The 24,803-nt window shown below is 44.2% G+C and overlaps 1 protein-coding gene across 6 annotated transcripts in view; it reads left to right on the top strand.

Annotated features, from left to right (window-relative positions):
• Positions 1-24,803, top strand: part of ebf1a (EBF transcription factor 1a) — a 66,360-nt gene that overhangs the window by 21,440 nt on the left and 20,117 nt on the right. For all 6 annotated transcript variants that reach the window (XM_088989658.1, XM_088989659.1, XM_088989660.1 and 3 more), the window contains exons 7-10: positions 12,841-12,922; positions 13,887-14,028; positions 16,307-16,437; positions 20,871-20,997. In XM_088989658.1, coding sequence (XP_088845784.1) covers positions 12,841-12,922; positions 13,887-14,028; positions 16,307-16,437; positions 20,871-20,997 — 482 coding nt within the window. The remainder of the gene's footprint in view (positions 1-12,840; positions 12,923-13,886; positions 14,029-16,306; positions 16,438-20,870; positions 20,998-24,803) is intronic.

A 24,803-nucleotide genomic window follows, 5' to 3' on the forward strand; every position in this document is an offset into this window, starting at 1 on the left:
GCACCCCACCTCACCCCACAGGCTTCGCCTTTCTTGCTTACTTTGTCGGTTTTCTGCCTCATCCCGTTCTCTTAAGCCCCCCTCCGTCAATGATGACTGAAGGTGCGTTTGAGGAATTTCACCGTGAGGTGAACCTGCTAAGATGTGATGAAACACAGGCATGGGGCATCATCTTTCGATCATATTCGGTCCTACTGCTGCTTATGCTTCTCGCTTTTATCCCCCTCCTAACCACTTCTACCTGTATTAAAAAAAATCTTTACAATGGTGATATCGCCGACAGGCCGTATTCTTCCGAGCTGTAAAACTACACAAGATATGACTTACTTGCTGGCCGTGTGGAGGAGGCATAGCCACTATGAGAGAGAACGTAGGATATAATGAGAAAGACAGAGATGGACAGACAAAGCAAAGAAATAGGGAGTGTGTTTTTGCAGAAAGTATGGCCGTCGTTCATCAGTCTGTGTAGCAGCATGGTGTCTTCCTATTTTTACCAAAGTGCCGCTTCTTTGATCAAACCAACATCACACAGTGGAAGACATCCACACAGACAATGAGAAGTTTTTTTTTAAATTGAAGCACAATTGACGGCTTGTCACTTTTAGCTCCGAGGCACCAACGTTGCAGAGTAGTTAGTGAGGTAGCTCAGATGTAGATGGTAGAAAGTAACACACACACACACACACACACACACACACACACACACACACACACACACACACACACACACACACACACACACACACACACACACACACACACACACCTTCAAGAGCCTGATGTGCTAAATAAATAACAAGCGACGATGTAAATTGGTGTTTTCCTGGAGTGTGTGGTTGCTTCTGGGATGTATTTTTCATGTCAAAACATTTTACAGTGGTTTAGGAGTGTGCATGGTTAATAAATGTAACCCTGCCCCCAGCATCCTTGGAACCATGTGCGTAAATACATCCCCACCCCACCACACCACACGCAGGGTGATATTCATTGGACCAAAGAACTACTGCCTGCGCAAGTTGGAGACACAATCCAATTCTGTTTATGTTACGGCTGCTTTTACAATTAATGATTAAAAACATTACAATACTTTGATACTATGGCACATGGAATATATTATGAACTGCACTTTTGACATGAATCAGAAGGCAGTTTTAAAATCACTGTCCTAATCTCGTTTATGGGGAAATCAGAAAGAAGACTCCTCCCGCGTACCAGTTGGAGGGCCCACCCACAAACTACCTTGCTCCAGAATCACAATGGCTTCAGAAAGTTCAGCTTGATGAAGATGCTTTCTTGTTACTCATCCAATGATGAACATAATTCAAATAGTTCTGAAGAGGAAAGCACAAGTGGTTTGCGATCGATTAATGCAGTCCTTCTGTATCAATTTGAGCCGTATGCAAGCGATGAAACTGGTGAAGGACACGACATATGAAGCATATATGAAGCTCCGTCAATTAGCAATATAGCATCAACTTTGGTGATATGTGGCATATAAGGACATGAATAACAAATAATAAGCTAGAAGATGTCAACGTCAATGTAGATTGTTTAATGGTCGTGCATGCAAAAAGTTGTTTCAACTTTCAAGATGAAAAGTTACGAACTTGCGTATAAATGGTCTTCTATACAATGGAGTTCATAATAAGAAAATTGTCGTGAATCGCAATTCACATAAAATAAAAAATGTAATCACGGGGTCAAGAAAACATTTGTGTTCGATTCAAAGAAAAGACTGACTGTTGAAATGATACGTACCAGGTTTGACTATCATTGAAGCGTTCTTTCTGCTACACCAAAGAGCTCAGTCCTTGTTGTGAAGAATGTAATCATCTTTGGCTTGGACGGGCTCCATTTTACTTATATACGTTCAACAAAATAATTTATGAGCTGGACGATCAGCCTCAAGAGGAGCAGAAACAACACAAGAGGATGACAGCGGTTATCCAAGCGGTGAATCGTTAACTCCGGTTAGCTCCTCGTCCTCCTTGGGCTGGTGCTCTACGGCTACGAGTTAACAGCAGCTGGACGCTTGTCCGATCGGTTTGCTCCACTAATATGGCGATTGCTCTCTTTCACCACTAGAGGCAACTTTATCCCCATTGTCAGGCTGAGAGGGTGACAACGGTTATCCAATGTGAAATGTAAATTTCTCCACTGCGAGACAAATAAAGGGAAATCCAAATCCAAATTTAAGCGGCGAATCGCTAACTCAGGTTAGCTCCTCATTCGCCCCCGGCTGGTGCTCTACTGCTCTGGTCCGTTAGACTTGTCTTTCCCATTCCGCCCAAATGGCTGGTTTGTCCACTGGGAATTTGCGTAAACTTACATCTTCTTAATGCGTGTTACCGCAATTGGCTGCCACACTACGATTCACCATCACATTATTTATGTAGTTTTCCTTTTAATTTCAAGATCAACATGGTGTTTTAAGACGAAGTACCCAAAATGTCACTTCCGGCATCGGCATCAACTCGAAAACAAGACTTCTTAAATATTCAGCACAAATTTTAAACAGTAAAATATAGCTATATGCGGTGAAATATTTGTAAAATGCGGTCAGTAGAAGTCATTTGAAGTGATTTTACAAATTATGGACGCAACTTGTGGGGAGGTGTCGGTTGTCCTTTAAAATTGAGACATTCAGCCAGGCTCAGCAGTTCAGCCTTTAATAGTTTTGCATTAGCAACTGACCAAAGTATGCATCTACAACCCCCAAAAATTGGGCCGTGGCGATCGTTCCTCACTTTCTATGTTACATACTGTACTACCAGACGTTTGCACGAGCGGAATAGATGTACTGACGAGCAGCTTAAAGCTGTATACGAGCTCTTAAAGTGATGTTTATAGGAAGAATTTGCATAGTGTTCATTGCTCATTCTGCCTGCTGCTTCCCTCAACACACACACACACACACACACACACACACACACACACACACACACACACACACACACACACACACACACACACACACACACACACACACACACACACACACACGGATGCACACACACTTGCACTCGCACAAATACACATGACACTTTTCCCTCCTGAATACTTTCCACATGCCTTCCTGAAGAAAGAAAAATGAAAGAAGCCCGATTGAGGCAAAACAAGGAAGGTTGTTTTTTTTTCAGATTTCCTGTTTCAATAATTAATATGCATGAGTTTTATGGCCGCTTAAGATGCAATCAATTATTCATTAACAGCATGTTAATTGCATCCACAGTCGTGAATATTTAACCAAACTCTAAATCAATGAATGAGCAGCAATATGGACATTTTATAAGCTTTGCCAAAATTAGGTTAGGCTTTGATGAAAACCACAGACAACAGATTGTGAAGAAATAAATAAAAATATAATGAAAAAGAAAATTGAACAAACTTCAGTCTGAGAAGCTTCTGTTTCCAAAGAAGATATTACCAATAAATGTAAGGTTGTATTAGTCTTTGACTCCTCGCCTTTTCTTTGGCGTTTTCTTATTATTCTCATGTCTTCCTCTTTTAGCTGGGCAAGATGTAATCTATTCATCTCTGTCCAGTGTTGGCTGTCTTTTTTTATTGCTCAAAGACTCCGGACTCCTTTGTCCTGGATCTGCGTGTGGACCCTTTATGCATAAGTGTGTGTGTGTGTGTGTGTGTGTGTGTGTGTGCGTGCGTGCGTGAGAGACGTCTGAACGGTGACATTTCTCTGCTTGGATAACCATCGAGCCCCCTGTCCCCCAGTCCATCCAGCCATGACGCAAGGTAATGTCACCTGTCAGTCTTGAACTCCCACTTACAACCATTGTTTGCCACCCCCGTCTTTCCCCCATCGCCTCCGCCACCCCCCCCCCCCCCTCACGAAAACCACCGAAACACCATTTCACCCCGACTCACCATCTAACCCATGGCCTTCACGCCTCCACCCTATTACTTTTGTCTTCCTCTCTCTTCATATTCGTCTGCTCTTTTCGCTGTAGTATGTGGAAATGGCAGTACCTGCCTCCTATTACCCCTTTACATTTGCCCCGGGGCCACCAGCGGAATTCTCGTGAATGGCAAAGTTAAGGGTGGGAAGTGAACTTTTTTTACTTACCACGGTGCATCAGGAGCCTGTTTCCAATTAGTTTCTCGGTGCAGACGGGGTGGAGGGTTCTGTGTTATATGGGGATGTAATTGACTATAACTGCTCTCCTAACATTAACCAGGTGTACTTGCTGAGTGTGTGAGATTAAGCCCTGGGTCTTGGCCAGTTTACGTGTGTCTTGACTGTCTGCTTGTGTTTGTGTTGATGTATTTATATTGTGCCTCTGTGAGATCCTGACTTTTAGCGCTTAGGCGTGAAAAAAAGGCAATTTCTACAATGCCGGGTTGTTTTAGCCGTCTTATTGTGTCTCCTTGTGTGTAGATTTTAGAAAAAGGGGGAAAGTAATAAAAGCATATTGAACCCAATTCAAAGGGGTGCCTGACTTTACAAGGACAAAGTCAAAATGAGCCCTTTCATGGGACTGACGCACTGTGATTTGTATGTATGGCGCTATGCAGCCTGCAGGGCACAAGATCGGGGGCTGTCGCGGATGCGGGCGGCAGTCCTCGGGCAGGGGTGATGGTGGAGGTGAATTGAGGCAGTGTGAGTGCTCGGGTGCGGAAAGAGAGCGTCGTCGTGAAAAGGAAGTCTCGACTGACTGTCAATCAAGCGCCGGCCGCAGGCTGTCACTCTTCGATAGAGCTCGTCCGGTGGGGACCGGGACTCCCTGGGACCTTGAAAGGAAAAAAAGAGGAGGTGACTGCCTGTCTGTCTCAGCGACTTGATTTGATATTTGATAGCGAGCATGTGGCATTTGAATGCAAATCTATTTTGATCGTCCCACTGTCTGATAGGGTTAAGAGGAACCTAGGGGGGATGTGCATGCATGTATGCATGCGTGTCAAGGGGCTTTCCAGAAAATGGGGAATTATTCTGATGCATTATATGACTCCAAGATACAATTGCATCAGACGCTTTTTGCTCCAAAGGCAATATGACGGGTAGCTCGCTCATAAAACATAAAACAACAACTTAGAGGGTACAGATATGTTTAGTATGGGGATCTTTGACACTTGTGGCAAAAGTTGGACGGCAGCCATCCAGCAAAAATGATACAGTATGCATGCATTTTGTATGGATGTTTGGATGTGTGACCGTGTGCCGGCTAATTATTTTTGTCTGTTGGCAGGCTGTTTTTAAAAGCAAGCTTGCCAAATAGGAAGACGGACGGATAGAAAGACGGACGGATAAAGCCGCTAGTATTGCTGCATGGAAATGTGAGGCGCACTTCCCTCCCAATTAGAGCCGTGATTTCTGAAATGCCATAATACCCATTAATTATCCGGCTGCTATTTTCTCAGTGATTTGACTAATTAGTCTGTGAGGCGCTACACTATCTCCACCATTATTATTGGGTTGAAGCCATGCAAATACGCTCCTCACTCGTGTTCAAGTTGATGCGCAAGAGCTCGCGCGCTGGCAGTGGTGTCTATGCATTTGCAACAATTGCCCGCAGTTGAGTGACCCTATTTTAAGTGGCACCATTAGGCGATGGTCGGCATATATCGAACAACATGAGAGGGTTAATGGTGAGGAAGGCGATGGTTATGAACACTGACAAATCGGTTGCCCTCTTTATTCTCTTCATAGCATCTTAATGTGTGTGATACACTAATGAAAGTGAGTAAACAGCAGCACTGGCCTGTGCCTTCCTCTGGGAAGCCTTCAAACACCTTGTACTGACTCTGCGAGTGTGGTTTGTGTGTGTGTGTGTGTGTGTGTGTGTGTGTGTGTGTGTGTGTGTGTGTGTGTGTGTGTGTGTGTGTGTGTGTGTGTGTGTGTGTGTGTGTGTGCACAGTGCCCTCTGTGTGACAGTCCATCAGGCTCTCCCACTGGACAGACAGGAAGGCCACTGACACAGCGCCATGAGGCTGCTAAACCTTTTCAATCACCCCCCCCCCCCCACCTCTGTCAGGTGCCAAATTGATCTGTGGTTGCTCCACTAGCGTAAAGGAGTGGAGGGGAAAAAAAATTAAAAAAAAGGTTTTGGGTAGTGGGGGGGGATGTTACCATGTGTGACAAGCACCAACTTTAGTTTATTAATCATTGTCATCAATAATGCACCCGCAGCCCCAGCGTTGGTCGCCGTGCAGCTTGTGTGCAAGTATGAGCTCACGCTCTTCGCCGGCCCCCGTGAACTTCATAAGTGTCCCATCACCACTTTAATCAAATTACTCGTGAACCAAAATTGACAGTTTTCATTAATTATAAAGGATTATTCTAATTGCAATTCAAATTTATTCATTTAGAACAGACGGCATTCAGTAATGTTTCAGGAAATTTGCATATTAAATGGAGAGGGGAGGCTATTAACTATGCTAATTTATGCATGATTCCTTATTTTGTGATTGGTGGGCCATATGTAGCAAGCTGGGGGAGTGCAGGTGAAGAATCTAGAAGGAACTGTAATATGTTTCATCAACGCAGAGGGATGCGAGGCCAAAACACACACACACACACACACACACACACACACACACACACACACACACACACACACACACACACACGCACGCACGCACACACACACACACACACACACACACACACACGCACGCACGCACGCACGCACACACACACACACACACACACACACACACACACACACACACACACACACACGCAAACACACACACACACACACATAGTCAGCTCAACATCAGTCGGTCTTCATTCCTACGTACACACATTCTCACTCTCTCTTTTCACATTCCTCCAGCAAGACCCTCTTTAGGGCGCAACTTTTCACCTGAGAACAAAGACAGCACACTAATTAAGTTTCAGATATCTGATACCGCTGCATTCAGATACAGTAACCTTGAGTCCGTGTACATTCAAGTCGTAGCTATGATTTAATACACTGCTTAAATGGAACAAAAAGAAAGAATTGTTCGCAAGCAGTATATTCATCCCCACAATGTAAGGAGCTGGTTGACACAAAGCTCTTTATCAAACTATATTTAGTCAATGCATTATGCATTGAGTTTAAGATGTACTTAAATCAACAGTATTCAATATGAATATGCTTTTGACTGAAGTTAGAGGAGGCAACGTTAAGGTTGAATGAGCGACGAGCATTCACGGGTGGCCGCAAATATGTTCTCACAGGCGGTCACATGCACCTTGGGGCTGTGTGGTGGCGTCCGCCCAAGCTGATGACAGGGCCATTATTCACCGGTCAGTCCCACAAGTGCAGCGTTTGGACTGGACAGGGTAGTAGAGTGTCGCAGCTTGGCAGGACGGCGCCGAGGTGAGAAGGACCAGGACCCTTCATTCTGATCCGGAGGCCGGCAACTCCCTATCGCTCTCTCACTACCTCCGTGTGTCTCACCCTGGCGCTCGGTCTCTGTCTTCATCAGATTAATGGCCTAGGTCTGAGAGAGGAGGTGTTTCGATCAGCACCGCCTGCCAAGCTTGTCTGTCACTCAGACAGCCACTTATTCCTCATGGCATATAAAAGCACACACTTTTCCAGGTTTGGTGTTTATTTGGCTGCCTTTCCCCCCTCCATGTGGCACAGAATAAAATCCGGGTCACCAGTAGCAATATAACCCAGCTACAAGTGTTCGAAGCCTGTACCGACAAGACGGACACGATTCCCCGCCTGTCTTTCAACATTCTCCCAGTTGAATTTTGAATGATCCCTTTCAGATGAAATGGATGAAACACAATTTGTTAAGTGTCTCTGGGACTTCTGTCCCCAAGCTAGCATTCCAACTCTGACTCAAAGGGAAGACGACAGACTATCTCTCCCAAGCGGGGGTTTTCCCTGAGCGGCGACGGCACAGTGCCGATTCCCCTGACCCACCGTCTCTCTTCTTCAGGGTCCATTTGTACTACGAAATATTTAACGACAGGGCGAGTTCGGCTGACATGACATGCACAGACAACGCAGCGGATACGAAGGAGCTGGAGGATGGGGCGATGCAGCGACCAAGCTGGGAATGAATTTTTCAGTAAAGTGAGATGTTCTATTTAAATAAATCATGTCACTTAAGATAGACATGAGGCCAATATAAAGGTGCACAACATGACTTTGAGGAGTTGCACTCTGCAGTGTCTGTCTGTCTGTCTACCTGTCTGTCTGTCATGCATGAACCTCAATGTAAGCAGAGTCGTTGCAGTTGTGTCCAAGGCCCAGGGCCAGACCCAGAGACAGACCTGGTTCTGGATTATTAATGTCCCTCCTGTGCAACCACAGTCCCTCCCACACCCAGTGGCCCCCTACACCCCTGGGGTCAGCCTCCGTGGCTCCTGGTGCAAGGCTCCCCTCATAAATCTCCCTAAATTAGTTTGCGTGTGTGTTTATGTGTGCGTGTGCTTCCAGGCTTAAATATGTACTGCAGGAAGGCAGACAGGTCACCAGGAAAAGAAGGCAGACAGGCTCACGGTTGAAGTGTCAGTGATGCATGGCGAAAGGAGGGAAGTGGATTGTTGCAGAGCCAAGAAAGAATACGAGAAATGACACACGAGGGGAGGGAAAGAAAATGCGGAAAACAGAGAAAGGACATTCGGAATGACACCACACCCCTCCCCCAAATCTGAAGCTACATTGTACTCACAAATATTTACACTTCATTTGAAGCACTAGTGACTTCATTAGGATGGATTTCGTGAACAAATCCTATCGCTTAATTGCCGCAGTGGAGGATGTCCCATTCCTCTACCTGCCTAGATTAGTTCAACATGTCGCACGGCGGTTAACAGGCACGGGGAAGTGCTGTTGTGTCACTTAGTTAACCTTCGAGATAAATGGCTCCCCTCTGGAGCACGCTGAATTACACACCTCATGAAGCATATTAGGGGCCTGATACAGAGCTTTTCTTGTGGAGATGATGTGTTTGGCAGAAATGGAAAGAGGGAGGCGGAGAAGGCTGAGTTATGGCATCGCTATTCTTACAATGTGTGTCAGCATTGTAAGAAAACTGACAGTGGAGAGAGCAAGAGAGGGCGAGAGTGAGTGAGTAAGAAAGGGCGAGAGCGAGAGAGAATAATAAAGAAATGTGACAAAAACGCGCAACACAATGGGAATAACAGAGAAGATAAATCAACTGAAACTACTGTGGAAGATAAAACCGCAACGTTGTAAAGTCCCCCCATCCCCCTCCTGTGTTAAATTTGACAAGGAAGTATACTGTTCTCCTAATTTGTGACTAATGTCGGAAAATTATTAGAGAATTCAAAACAATGGTCCCTTTGAGGCTTGCTTGCTGTTGGCTAATCACATAGACATTCTGCATCTCCACTGATGTAATAATATTTAGATGCTACGGGGATTACTTAAAAGTTGTGTTATAATTGCTTTCCTTGTTTTGTTTTTATGGGCAGTGGGTGATTTGGTGTTTAATTGCTCCGAAGTGACAAATAATGCCAGCTCATGATGAAAGTGTGAGATCATTAAATTACGACAGCCTTCCACTTCCACTGCATGTGTAATTCACCCGTTTGTGGCAGTACACATTTTTGCCATGTGCCGTCAAGAGGCCGAGCAGTAATTTACACAAATTCACTTCCACAGCCATTTCTGGATTTAGGAGTTGGAGGAAGGGAGGGAGGGGGGCTAATTATGAGAGACAACAATGGTTTTATTGCATTTAATCCAGCCCGTGCAGCAATTTGCAGTCGTAATATTTGTAGCAACGGAGAATGTGCAGTTAAAACAGCATGAAACCTGCAAAAGTGCTCCAGCACAAACACAAGGTATTTGCAGGAGGTGGGAAAAAAACGAGTATCGCGGCAGCCACAATTAGGTACAGATGCCAAAATGCGTTTAGGGAGTCAAAGGGAATATTGTTCACTTTTCAAGGAATGCCAGGCCAGAAAATTGACTAAATTCCAACCTCCAAAATGGGCACATCAATTTGTGATTGAGGAAACTGCGAAGCTGAACACAATTGATTTCACATGTATTTCCTACGGGAAATAATTGAGAGAAATCTGTTCCTGGATCAACTTTTTTTGTTTAATCTAATAGCTCAAGTTATTTTAAAGTGACATTCCAATATTATGTTATCAGTCAAATATAAAAACAGATTGACACTGCAGTAAAACTCAAAAACGTTTGATCGCTATCAAGCAAAGATATTCACAATATGTACATTGCAACGTTTTGCTTTGAATTTGAACCGATCCATAGAAAGTCGTGCGTACAGTTCCTTCCTCTTTATTTTCTTTTTCTATTCCTTAAAAAAGGCCTTCTTTTGGCAGTTTGCAGAACAGCTACAGAAAGTCAATCAATTGAGAGTGAAATTGTAATGGAACTGACTTTATGTCTCCACAACTCAGCAACAAGTTTTTTTTTTCAAATTCCCCTTAGTTCAATACATAGAGGGAAAAGACAAACAAATCTGGCTCAAGAGAACATATTTAGAGGGTGAAATTATCATGAAATAAAATGACAAATTCTAGCCTATCATCAGTATTTACTGGTCATCTGTCAATCAGATTATCCATAAATCCTTTCAGTAATCTCTTTGCTATCGCCCATCAACATGCGTTGCCCTTTATCGCTTTGTCCACACCCACTCACTATGTCGAGCCGTGTCCTGTAAATATCTACCGCGCTGATTCCCTTCCCCTTACCCTCGTCCTGATGAGATAGAGCACCGAGGAATCAACTTGCTGCAGTTTTGTAAGGTTTCCGTACGAATGATTTTTGACCAGACACCTTAAGTCACCTAAATAATGAATCAGATGATCCGTGTGCGGGACACGGTGGCATATGGCTTGGCGGATAAAGCATACCAACTTGCTCCTTTTTTAGCACAAAGCCTCTCGAATGATATTGAGCACCATCATTTTTTTTTCTCCCACTGTTTAAACTTGATGTTTAACCTGCTGATTTAGTCACCTCTGACTGCGATGACCTTAGCTTTCCTACTTTCGCTTATGCATCATTCTGCGATCATAAATGCCTCCAAGGAGGAAAAGGAGGACACTTGGGGAAAGATCGGAGTCAATGAATTAAACAGGAGGTGCCGATAGGAAGGTAGAGGATGTAGTCCGCAGCTGTCTGAGAAGATGCCCTTTGACCCCTTATGGATAAGGAAGTTAGGAGACCATCAGCCTGTGGGCTTCAACAGCCACTGTAAAAAAAAGAAAACGGGAGAAGAAAAAAAAACTCCATCGCTCAGCTTCATGAATTATTGAGCTATTGGTCCACAGCTTCTAAAATATACAGGAGGGTGGTCTGTCTCTGCTTTTTCACATACCCTCTACTTCGTCCCTTTTTTACTATCGGTTTCTTCTTCCAACCAACCAAACCCTGACCCAACCTCTCTCTTTCAGATTTAGTGTATTTTCTTTGTACCAACATGCTTGTAAATCAGAACACAAACAAAACAAGCGAGGAGGAGAAGAAGCCAGTGCCAAAAGACACTTTGTTATTCCGATCATAAGTCTTTTTTCTTCTTCTTTGCTTACGGAACAGCGTCGACCACTAACCAGCTGTCATGCATTTAAAAGTTGTCAGGGATAAATTTACAAGTTCTTGCGTTATATCAAATGCATGTAATGAACACAGCGGAAGGGCAACCCTTGAAATGTGACGGAACTCTGTTCTGTCCATCTATCTGTCTTTTTTTCCTTTTCTTTCTCCTCTCTTCTCCCTTGACACGCCACTATATGTACCGGTACATATGACACGTTTGCCAGTGCATGATTATATATCTGAGGCAAGTTGGCTCCAAAGGTGCTGCCCAGTGCAGAATCCCAGTCGTAATAAATGAACAGAAGGGGAGAAAATAAGACATAGGAAAGAAAAGCTGAGCAAAGGAGCGATTCTCTCTCGAGCCGGCGGAGATCTGTATTGTAAGCACTTTTAGCTGTCAGCACTTCTTTGAGCTACCTCAAAGGGAGGATGAGGAGTGGCGTGATCAGGAAATGTAGCATTTCTTCTGGGAAAAAAAATCCCCTTTTTTGAGGGTTCCTGTTTATTTGTTCACGGTGCTGTTTATATTAGTCGTTCATTTGATAGTGTGATTTATTTGTCAGGTAGACAGACAATGTAGCAGCGTGAAACGAGGAGATTTACTGTAGTATCTGTTAAGGAAGAAGTTGTCAGGCTTCAAGCAATAGGGTGGAGGTGGCTGTGGTGCGGGGTGTATGTGTGTGTTAGAGAATAAATTGCCAGCCATCCTCTTTCTGCTTTTCAGGCCTCTGGTACCCCCCTCCACCTCAACACACACACACACACACACACACACACACACACACACACACACACACACACACACACACCCTCCTTTACTACTCCGACCTACCCTCCTCCCTCCCTCATTAAGTATTGATGTGGGTAGCCATACTTGCCATCTCAGCCTATTAATAATGCATGGCAGGTGCTGTTGATGTGGTCGCTCACACTGAGATTGAGAGCGGCAGGAATGGCAAGACTGAGCTGCATGGTAACTACAGTACAACCTCCGTCACTGGGCTGTGACGGGGGCGAAGTTGGTGGGGGGGCATCTGCCCATTTGAGTTTATGGCAAGCTGTGACAGCAGCCCGAGATGGATATACAAGGTAGCATCTTACTCAATATCCCGGAGCAGTTTTTACATCCAAAACTGCCTTTTGTCATAAAGAACTGATGGATGGGGCTGCTGCACGAAACGCGTGAGCCCATGTCTGCCGTTCCTGCTTTATTTTGTTTTCGTCCCGTTTTATGTTTTCAGCACAGATGCAATAGTTTTACCGACAGACAGGTGCTCTTTTTCAAACTCAACAACTATTTTATTTTTTTATTTTTTTATTCCTCTGTGTTGATGTGTAGGTTCTTCCTCAAGTTCTTCCTGAAATGCAACCAAAATTGTCTGAAGAATGCTGGCAATCCCCGAGACATGAGACGTTTTCAGGTGACATGCAACTCAAAAGTACAAATGACCTTTCTGGGGTTAGCTGCAAATCAAAAGAAATGATGTGGATTACAACAAAAAAGCATAAAAAATAAGCGTTAGTGTGCGCAGAGAAGAGAGTAGACCTATAATATAGTATGAATCAATCTGTTTTAAAACTCAAACAAAATGCAGTCAGAAGAACTTTTTGACATGAATTACCATCAATAGAATCAATGAATGCCAATGTGACGCCATTGACTCCACTGAGCTCTACAAAGAACTTTTTTCTGTCGCTTTCTGTTGATTGTCTACATCTATAGTGCCTCAATTCCTTGAGCAGACAATAGTTTTGACAATAGTTCAGGGCGTAGGCTATGATAGATAACGATTGATCAAAATAATTATAGATGTTTGAACTGCTCGCCACTTATACAATCCATCCATTTTCCGTACCACTTATTCCTCATTAGGGTTGCGGGGGGTGCTGGAGCCTATCCCAGTCGTCTATGGGCACTAGGTGGGGGACACCCTCAATTGGTTGACAGCCAATCGCAGGGCACACAAAGACATACAACAGTCATTCTCACACTCACACCTAGGGACAATTTTGTAGTGTTCAATGAATGACCAAAATGTGACAATAAACAACATGCTATGTAATTGTACACCTAAAAAGACAAGATCATCTTAAGAGAATGGGCTAAAACCCCTCTTTAAGAAGGACAAAGAGTCAAAAAAGGTCTCTGTTTTATGGGCCTTGAATCTGGATTTGAACAATATGAGGGCCTTGTTTTATTTTCCTTCATTTTCAATTGAGTGAGGCATGTACTTGGGTCTGATCCAAATTAGGATTGTTCAGCTTTCAATGATTTGTACTCTAACTAAGTTAGAGTACAAACCAAGTTAGTACAAACCAAGTAACCAAGTTAGTTTATCCAAATTTCCCAGTTGATCTGATTCCATTTGGCTTTCTCCGATTCAGGTGGTTGTGTCAACGACGGTGAGCGTGGAGGGTCACGTGCTAGCAGTGTCCGACAACATGTTTGTGCACAACAACTCCAAACACGGCCGCAGAGCTCGAAGACTGGACCCGTCGGAGGGAACACAGTCCTACCTGGAACACGGTAATGAAATCAGCTACACAATATCAGACTTCTTTGTCTCTGTCCTCCCCTTCCCTTCCTTTCCCGTCGACACACTTTTTATCCCCTCCTTACTGTCGTGTCTCAATCCCTCCCCTCCCTCCCGTCTTTCTTGTTACTCGTGTTTCTCACTTTTTGTCTCTTGCAGTGTTTCTAGATTGCGCTAAGAGAGGAGAAAGTGGTAGCTAGGGAGTTTCTTGTCTGTCCCTGATGGCTTGCTCCCCTCAGGTCTCTGCCTCTAGGCCTTCTACTCTGTCTCGCATAAGCACTATGTTGTCGTATGAGGTCTGTTCTGCTTAAAGCACACACTGGCTTTATTTCCTCAGAGACTCACTTTTATCCCGCAGCCCCCCATCACTCCCTTTCCCTCAGGTTTTTAAACACACCCATGCACATTGCACTAGCACTGTCAGACCAAAACCTTTAATACTTCATAATGACATGTGCACATGATTTAGGGAGCATGCACTGATTCCCAAATCTCTAATCCAGTTATTTTCTCATTTCTATTTCCTAGAGATTAAATAAGAGAAACATATTTCTTTTTTCTTTGAGGAAAGTCAACCGTGAGCATGATAACGACCCCCACCCCTCCAAAAAAACACTAAGCAAGGATTTACATGATGGCCTGTGGTAGATTGCATTATGGTCGGATGCTATGGTTGAGTATTTTTAATGCTTACTCTGCACGCCACTTGGCCTAGCCTCAGAGCCGATGCGGAAAGTTTTCGTAAAGACAATACATACTGGAGTCATCATCAAGGGCTTGGTTCGTACAAAGAAAGAACAGTATGGTACACCATGCTAACAGATGTTCCCTGCGTCAGAGAGATTTGTTTGGGAATTTCCTCCCTGTGATTTTCTATTCTCCTGATCATGGGGGTGAGAAGGCGCAACAACAGCAGTGAAGGAAGAGAAGAGAGAGGGCCTGACAGGAGAGGGGAAGCAGCAGCCGTGACATGAGGAAGGAGCAAGTGTGCTTGATGGTACAAAGAAAAGATGAAATTCAAAGCAAGGAGACACCTTGCTTTATTTTTGTTTTTTCCTTCACTTTTCATCCGCCGCCGTGTTGAGAGGGTGTACAGGATACACAACTTTGGGGGGGCTCATTTCAGGCGATAATAAATAACAGTGCATAGAGTTGAACAGATGGCACAGAGGAACACCCCAAAGTATAATCCTATCACATGGATTCATGTTCCACCATCTGGTTAATCCAAACACACACACAGACGCACACACACAGACACGCACACACACACTCACACACACATCCGCACATGCATGGAGCGCACATAATATCAACGGCTGTGAAAAGAAGGCATCTTACTCCGTGATTACAGCCACAGATTGCCGCTTGCTGAATGTTGATCTCTGCAGGCGTATCGTCAGGCAAAATATCATTCCGGTTTGTTGGGGAGGATCAACAGAGCATAGAGTCAGGCCAAGAGCAAAGGCTGGGCTGTGGGTGAAAAAAGTCAGCCTAGTCTAAAGTGGATTATGCCGCTTTGCAGAATTACAGCATGTCTGACAAGCAAAAGAAAGAGGTTTAGCTTGTATAAACAAACATTTTCCCCGAGTTGTTCTTTTCTTCAATCACATCGCGCAATCTGTAAATCCATAATACCAGTGGATAAGGTCATGAAGAACAGTGGAGCTCTCGTTATTGAAAATATGGTGTGTTGTTGTTATTCTGTCTCGTTTATTGGGGAAGTCCTAAACAGCTGGCGAAACACATTACGAAAAGACCCAGACCGGAATGACTGCATATGACCGTGCGCCGACTGGCCAAGCACTGAGACTAGCGGGTGCAGGAGTCAGATAGCCGAGCAAGTGCTAAGTGTTTGCTTAATGAGGCCGTTGTATTCCGAGGGCAGCGCTAGTGTTGGGTCGGCCCCGCTCCCCGGCCGCATGGCCTTTGATCAGACACTCAGCACACCTGACATTTACACGCCTTTGCGCTTTGCAACGTGTCATAAAACAAGCACACCGCTGTTGCCCTCACACACGGGGCAGGGGTGATGTTTAATAACGGGGTGCGTATAATCACTCTGATTAGTATTCCTCGCTTGCTCTCAACCCCTGGGATAGAATAGATGAGCAGAGCAGGTAGCGTGTGCGCGTGTGTGTGCAAAGATGGGGATTGTTACACGTGTCATATCCATAAAGGTCTTCGCAGCGGTGCCAGTAGCAAATTCCTTTATGGGCTTGTCTTTAGGTTACTTAACATCTCACCTTTTCTGTTCCTTAATCTTTGCAGCGACCCCCAGCATCAAAGCCATTAGCCCCAGCGAAGGCTGGACCACAGGAGGCGCTACCGTCATCATCATCGGAGACAACTTCTTTGACGGCCTGCAGGTCATTTTTGGCACAATGTTGGTTTGGAGTGAGGTGAGTCAACCTTTAGTCACTCGAAAGGCTCATACTGGACAGAACTTTTCATATGACTACCACCCTCATTTGGTGCTCCTTGGCTCCCTTATCTTTAATTGGAACTTCAGACCTAGATGCATGTGAAAACTCCATATGGGAAGGCACAAGCCAAGGTTACAACCCTGATTCCCAGAATTGTGACGCAGACATGATCTTGTGCCGGTCCCAAGCCCGGATAAATACAGAGGGTTGTGTCAGGAAGGGCATCCGACGTAAAAGCTTGGCCAAAACAAACATGCAAATCAAATCTCTGAAGATGGAGGACACTGATTCGCTGTGGTGACCCCTTGAAGGGAAAAGCCGAAAGGAAAAGAAGAATAAGACATAACCATAACCATTCGTCCACCATGGTATATTGACTAAAGGAATGATGAGTTTTTATCCTTGGATCATATTTCCCCCAAATGCATATTCTACCCAGATGCACAGTGTATCATTAAATATACATGTAAACAATCACTGGGTTAACCAATTATAACAGCTTGCTGGAAACAAGTACCCTGCATGGTATGAAATATAAATGTACATTCTGTTAAATTCTCGTCTTTTATTAGAAACAACATTGCAGCAGGCAAGTGATGTGAACTTTCCACAATTTTATGTGCATCTTTCATTCTATTTATATTCTGAAGAGCAAAGAGGAGTGACTTCACTGCACTCTCTTTTTCTATAGTTGTGTTAAATTTTTGCTTTCAACTCCACTTACACTTAATGTGATTTGCTCGTCAGCGTCTCCCAGAATTATTAGCATCCCTGGTTAAGAAACATAAAAAATGAACATGAGACCTAACATGTTGATCCCCGGGCCTGCCTGGGTTTTCTGCGGGTACTCCGTTTTCCTCCCACATTGCAAAAACGTGCATAGCACGCTGATTGAACACTCTAAATTGTCCCTGTGTGTGTGACTTTGAGCACGGATAGTTGTTTGTCTCTGTGTGCCGTGCGATTGGCTGGCAACAAGTTAAGGGTGTGCCCGCCTACTGCCCAGAGACATCTGGGATAGGTTCCACCAAACCTCACAACCCTCACGAGGATAATGCAGTATGGAAGATGAATGAATGAATTATTTGAAAATGTATCCAAACCCCGCGTACCAAAAGTGTGCCTGCAATATTGTACAATTGAATGAACCAATGCCTTCCTCCGTGTGCTATTAGCAGTAAATGCAGCATTTGATGTACTAATACAACCAAAATGACTGACATGAAGAAAGCAGTAGTGTGTATTTTAGTACAATAATATGTTTATCAATAGGAGATTTTAGAGTTTACAGTGTGCAGCATGATGAAGCACCTCAGTCATCCTAACTTGATGGAAACAAGTGACATTATTATATAAATGGAACTGTATAGTGCCACTTAGCAGTTTTTTTTGACGACGATACTAGTGCAGCGTGTTCTACCGGAAACAAATTCCTTGTGTGTTCTACATACTTGGCAATAAAGATGATTCTGATTCTGATTATTTTACATTCGCATTGTGAAATGAGTTTTAAAGGTTTGAGCAATTTCCAGCCACGCTGCACCACAGCCTTGACAAAAATATGTCAATATATTTGGTCTTCAAAATGACAGTAATCACTGATTTATCCCTGATTGACAAATGATTCAATGAAAAAGATATACGCATTGAGTTTCAAAATGCATTCCAAGCACATAATGTCACTCTATTGGTGTCTCCGTGGGGGTGAGCAAAAATGAATCACCACCTTGAGATTTGATGCAGTGGATAACAAAGTTACTGTCAAGTATTAAACAATAACTGTCAAAACAAGTCCCAGGTTTCCAGCTAAGCGACTCGCACCCACACAGAGCTACATATACTTGTCACTCATGAATATCGTTAATGTCACGATCCATCTATTCCACTATTGACATAATCGGAGAAATAAATAGAGGTAAATAAAAAAGAGAGTCAACGCATGAAAGCTGAAAAGTTTCAGGAAATATTTCATCCTAGTTGTTCTGTTTTCTCAAGGCCAAAGTGCATTCGAAATGTTTTATTCATGTATGTGTTTTAACGTACCATTTTTTGGGGGGTATGAATTCGGCCCTCGGCTTAATGTCAAAGAACAACCCAGTACACGCACGTCTTACAACCTTGAAAATTCTAGCATCCCAATACACAAGGCCATGTATTACTGCAACAAAACAAAGCCCAGTGGGGTCCTGTCACAAAAATTGGGCCTGTAGTTTGCTGTGTTTGTGCATAGAAACAAACGAGGAATCATGAAGATCATATTACAAACAAAGCAAACATTGACAATAAGCAGCAAGCATGAGTAAGGCCAATAGATGCATATATACATACTTTTGATACATATACTATTTAAACTGGAAAAAAATCCTGAAAAAAAACTAATAATTCAAGTGAATTTGAGCAGGCTCCCTGGGTTTTATTTGTCTCATTGTCACTTTATAGTTTTGTCAATTACCTGTATGCACAGCTCCCAGTTCATCTTTTGTTAAATTTGTATCGAAGCAGCATACACGCTGAACCGTATGAATAACTTTGCAAGGAGCATCTGCCACATAACAAAAATGTAAATGCAGTCCATGTGAGAAATGGAAGGTCAGCGAGCTGCACAGTGAAACAGCTTTCTCTTTAGTAAAAGAATTATTCTATAAAAAGCTCCTATATTATCGCGCTGGAACGTGAGTGGGGGTCAGACAATGGCAGAATGAAAGCCTAGTTAAGTGAGCAATAAAAGAAACGGTTTGAACAACACGCATGCTCGTACACATGCATTGAATGCTGGCAGGAGCGCTGATAGCTTTTGAGCGCCGCTAGCTTTGAGTGCTAGTTCGACACAGGATGCGGAAAACGAGCACTCAGTGAGGTCTCATCTGTGTTTTGTCTTGTTGGCGCTTTCCTCCTTCAAAGAGCCTTCAGAACACACACACGAACGGATGCACGACGAGTGGTCCCATCAGCCACGCTAAGTGAGCCTCTTAAAGACACCGTGGCGCTTTAATGTAAGCTAACGGCAGCTAGACAGCCAATGCTGACAGACACTGAGACAAGGGGGCATTGAGTATGAGAATGTCACACGTTTACTTATGCGCTATAATATATATTTGCAGTGAGAGTTTTTTTTCACATACACATAACTACCTTTGAAGTCTTCTATAAAGGTCCTTTTCAGCAACCATCACCATTTCTAGCTTGACATCGCGTGGGGTTTGTCAACTCAACCTCAGGCCTTAAGAGCAAATTGAATTAGAGATACAGTAATGTGTAAAACTAAAAAGAACAATACGATGATATAGACATGGCTTTATGAAAAGAAGGGTTGATTTTTTGGGGGGGGGTTATGAATCATAAATGATCAACATATCTGGAAACATCATTTTTATGTTTTATAGTAGCACTTAGACGTTAACATATCATTTTACAACACTACACATTTAAAACACACCGTGGAAGTGCCAATATTTGATATACAAGACGCTCGCAGTTTACGAAGATTCGAGTTACGAAAAACGGTGTATACGAACATGTTTGCGGGTTCTGTAGGTCGAAAAATGTTTAGACAGAGATGCTCTAAGTTAGATTTTGTATTGCGCGCCCTTTTCCGGCTGATTTCGCTTGTGATTGGCTGCGTACTATGCTTCACGCACATACACGCACACACATTGGAGGTTTCAAGGGTTGATGTTGACACGACGGATACCAAGGCTGACCAATCAGCTATGCTGAAGTGTTGCCAACGTTTCAAGGCCAATTCACCGAGCTTGTTTACAATTGGCTGCCGAGAGTATGTGGGCTGTGAGGACATCCCTCTTACCAGTTGACACTCTGAGGAGGAGCCTCCATGCTCGTTTACAATTGGCTGTGTAGAGTATGTGGGCAGGAAGGAAATCCCACTTCCCATTGACGCTCCAGGAGAGTGATGCAAAACAAAAAGTAATGGTTTACTGAAGACCTAAGGATATATGTCGTCGTACTACAGTAGGTGTGAATTTATTTCACGACTGTTAGAATGTCTGTGTTTTATACTTCCCCGTGTTTGACTGAAAAATACATTCCATACAAAATATAGCACTGAAGCAACTTACGACCAAATTCACCTCACGAACGACTGCTCGGAACGTATCTATATTATAATTATAGTGGAAGGAACTCTGAAAAGAAGGGTGGTCACTACAGCGTAAATCTGTAATCTCACTCTGGCCATTGGGGTCCTTAGAAACCCACATTGTACACTTGAATCTTCTTCTATCATGTCAAGGTCTGCACCTCTCATGTGTTGATTTTAAAGGGAATATTAGGAGCTGCTGGGATTGGTGGCTCATTGAAATTGGCTGTTGTGACCTTTTGCAAAATAGTGTAATATTGAATTACATGTTGATCCAATTCATGCAATTAATGCACATTCTGCCTCCCTGTAGCTGATTACCCCGCATGCCATCCGAGTGCAGACTCCACCCAGACACATCCCTGGGGTGGTGGAGGTCACGCTGTCCTACAAATCCAAACAGTTCTGCAAAGGCACACCTGGACGCTTCATCTACACAGGTATGGCCAAAGCACCAATGACTCTTGGTTTATAGTAGAATGGGATTTAGATGTGCTAGCCAAGATTATCTTTCCACATTGTTCCTTCATATAGTTTCTGATTTAAAAAAAAACACGTTGTGCCACAAAGGTGAAATTGTTTTTTATAATGAATGCATTAGCATGACTACGAGTCATGCAGTAGCAAGACGGACACGGCAGGGAAGGAATGTGTTTGCTGTCTTTTATGAAGCAAGTGAAGGTCAAGGGGAGGGTTAACCTTTTGATTGGTGGGATTATTGTGATTTAACCCTGTCGAAGGCGGGATACAGCGGGATGGTGATCCATCCAGAGAACGTGGTTTGTGGTGGAGAGAATAGCAGGAGTGTTACATCAAAATGTATCGGTGTAGATTTATGGCCGCCTGGTTGAAAAGAGCGCCACAGAGAGGGAATGTGAAGCAGTGATTAACCGACGCGTGGACACAAGTCTCTGGGGAGAATGTGAATCACATAAATCTGTCTGTAATCTCAACTACTGATGGATTTAGCATGTAAACCCCTGCTGGAAGCGCCAACATTTGACAAAATCACATTTGTGTGAATGCGTTGCTGGCATGCTTTTGGATGTCTTTTAATTACTGTACATTGACAGGATCTGTGTCCGTGTTTGCATACTTGTGGCAAAGGCGGCAATTGGCTTGCTGAGCTCGCATATATGTGTGAAGGTAGTCTAGGCACACACGAGCGCATTGACACTAACTGCATTACCAAGACAGAGGGCAGATGGGTGGGCAGACTTTGCCATGCCAGAGCTGTCCAACAGACCTCAACTCTGCCAAGCCTATAAATGTGTGCACGCTTGTGTGTGTATGTGTGTGTCTCCGTGTCCGTGTGCGTGCCCGTGTGCAGCCTTTTAATGTGCCAGACATGTGGAAAGCGTATGCATAAACACACCATCTTTTCCGAGCCCTCCACTGTTTCACCTTGTCACATTCACTTATTCAAAACTCACCCCAGTGAATGAATTCTTCCCCCCACTACCTTTTGGCTTCTGCATTGGCGCATTGAAGAATCTCAACAGGTGAGATTTAGCAGAGGTCATCCGCTGGGAGTTTAACACACACACACACACACACACACACACACACACACACACACACACACACACACACACACACACACACACACACACACACACACACACACACACACACACACACACACCGACACTGAAGCTACTTGCGGCACTGGCAGCTTCGCAGTGATAAAGTCAACTGTGTCAAGGCAGAGATCCCACTCTGCCCTTTGCCCTCTTCACAGTCTGCACTCTCAAGGGCCACTTGTACCCGCCTACCCAGCTTTACGAGAATGATAGGCAAACCCTTTGGAGGAACAAAGATATTGATGAGAGGAGAGAGGTGGATGAGAACAGGAGGATGGCGGAAAGAGATGCTGGATTACCGTGGGCCATGTTGCCCTCCTGGGTCTGTTTGGCACCAGTTTGAGCCCAGTTGCCAGTGGGTACTAATCATGGAGGATTGGCAGCACGGCGTGGCAGCTGGCAGCGCGCGCATACGCACACCCCGCTGCCACAGTTCCCCACTCGCAGACACACACATACACTCGTATATCGCAGGCGCACGCACACATGCGCACCCTGAATTACATTGGGGACAGCTGGCACTGCTAATCAACTTCTGCTGAGGAGAGGAAAGCGAGCAGCACACAGACCTAATTAAGTCAACACTACCCAATCCTGCTGCTCCTGCTTTTTTGCAAAAATGTGCGCGCGCGCACACACACACACACACACACACACACACACACACACACACACACACACACACACACACACACACACACACACACACACACACACACACACACACACTGTGTACACATGTACACATGCACACACTCCACTATCCATAAACTTGCTCTCTTAGTCTTCCACTTGGTGCTCATTGACACTTCAGAAGAACCGGCGTGTGACCGCACAAACAAACACCCGGCACAGTCGTCGTCCAGGACGGAGGGAACTTTATGCTCAGAAGAGATTGGGAGAGAAGCCATTACTCTAATGTGTTCTCCACTGTCTCTGAGGATTCCTTTGCCATTAGACTTCAGAAAGCTCCAATTAGACTCATCAAAGGCAATTAAGCTCTCCACTGATAAGAAGAAAAGAATGTTTTTTTCATTCTCTGCTCTTCTTCTGTCTTTTTATCCCCTTATCCCCTCTCTGCCCTCTGCCTTACCCACCTCTGAGGCTTCGATACTGCTCTAATCTCTGTCTGTCTCTCAGTCTCTGTCTTTCTCTCTCTCTCTCTCTCTCTCTCTCTCTCTCTCTCTCTCTCTCTCTCTCTCTCTCTCTCTCTCTCTCTCTCTCGCATATCAAGTCATTGCGTACCCCCCTCCCCAACACCCTCCTCTCCACTTTGTATAAATACATTGCATGTTTGGCTGTGTCTCACCTTTAACCGGATTGCTGTCTTTTGAACATTCGTCAGCGAAGCGCTCGCTTTTCTTTTCTCCATGCAATATAAGGCGGTAGTAATAATGCGTGTCAGAGGGGCCCTGGCACATGAGTTTTTGTGTGTGGGGCTGAGGTGCCGGCCACAGATTGAGAAAATTGATGAATCGCCCTTGTCGTTCAAAAGGCAATCCCTCCCTCCTCAGTATGCAGCCTTGTCTGCTTAGTGCTTCCACTCCAGGCTGTGCTGATATTAAAAGGCCCAGCTTGCTCACATTAAGACTGCCGCCGAATGCAGCAGAAGGGCATCTGCAAGCACGCACGGACAAACATTAGGGGTAGTCTTTCTGTGCTCACTTGATATTATAGGTGTGTAGGAGACATTATTCAGGAGCAAGCAGAGTGAGGTGAAAAGACGAAAGTCAAGAACTGAATTTAAACCAGCTGAGGTGACGCGTGACATCTCCGTTCACATTTGCTCTTGACGTTCAAATTAGTTTTATGAGCAGAAAAGTTGTCTGCTTATTTGACGAAATCCAGACCGTGCAGGGACGCAAAAGGTGAAGTTCCATTACGAAATTTTTGATTGTACAATGACATTTCAAATCATCGAGTCACATGAATTATTTCCAAACTGTGTGTAAACAAACGCAAAGTGAGCACCCGCACAATCTAATTCACAAGTTGCGTTATTTTCTGTTATTGAGAGCTGTGATTGACTGGCCAAAGGTCCAAGCTGGGCTCCTGAACGGGCAAAGAGACCAAAATATACAGTAGGATCAAGATGTTAGTTTGAGTGAGTGCAGTTCCACACCACCGCAAACTACATCCGCACTATTAAACACATTACTTCATTATCGATGTCAATCAAAACTGAGAATCATTGTATGTGTTGCGGGAGAATGTTTGATCTTTGCTCTTGTACGGGATCTCATTAAATAGTGCAGGTGCCAATGCAGGCACCCATCAATAATGCCTGTGCAAAAGAAAACATAATGAGAGTGGAACATCCTCTGCCACCCAAACAGAGACTCCCAGATATACTCCTCATTCATATGCACATGTGATTCAAGGAGTGCATCGGCACACATCCCCGACACTCAACTGCAGCATGTAGTCATCTGGCAATAAATGTGGGGTGTGAGCATGAGGAGATCAATTACTTGTCTTGCTCCTATTTGTGAATGCTGTCTTTTATTGAGCTTGGGTGGAGGCCTGCTGTTGATTAAAACGGCTGGCCTCCAGCTGGAGACGGCGGGCCAGCTGAGATAGCACCGCACGCTCGCAATCACGCCATCTTAACTGCAAGGAAATTCACACCTCTATTTGAGATTGAGATTAATTTTCTGCACCAT

This window comes from Hippocampus bargibanti, linkage group LG02 (genome assembly GCF_051943395.1).
Source record: "Hippocampus bargibanti isolate YZ-2025 linkage group LG02, ASM5194339v1, whole genome shotgun sequence".
NCBI lineage: Eukaryota > Metazoa > Chordata > Actinopteri > Syngnathiformes > Syngnathidae > Hippocampus > Hippocampus bargibanti.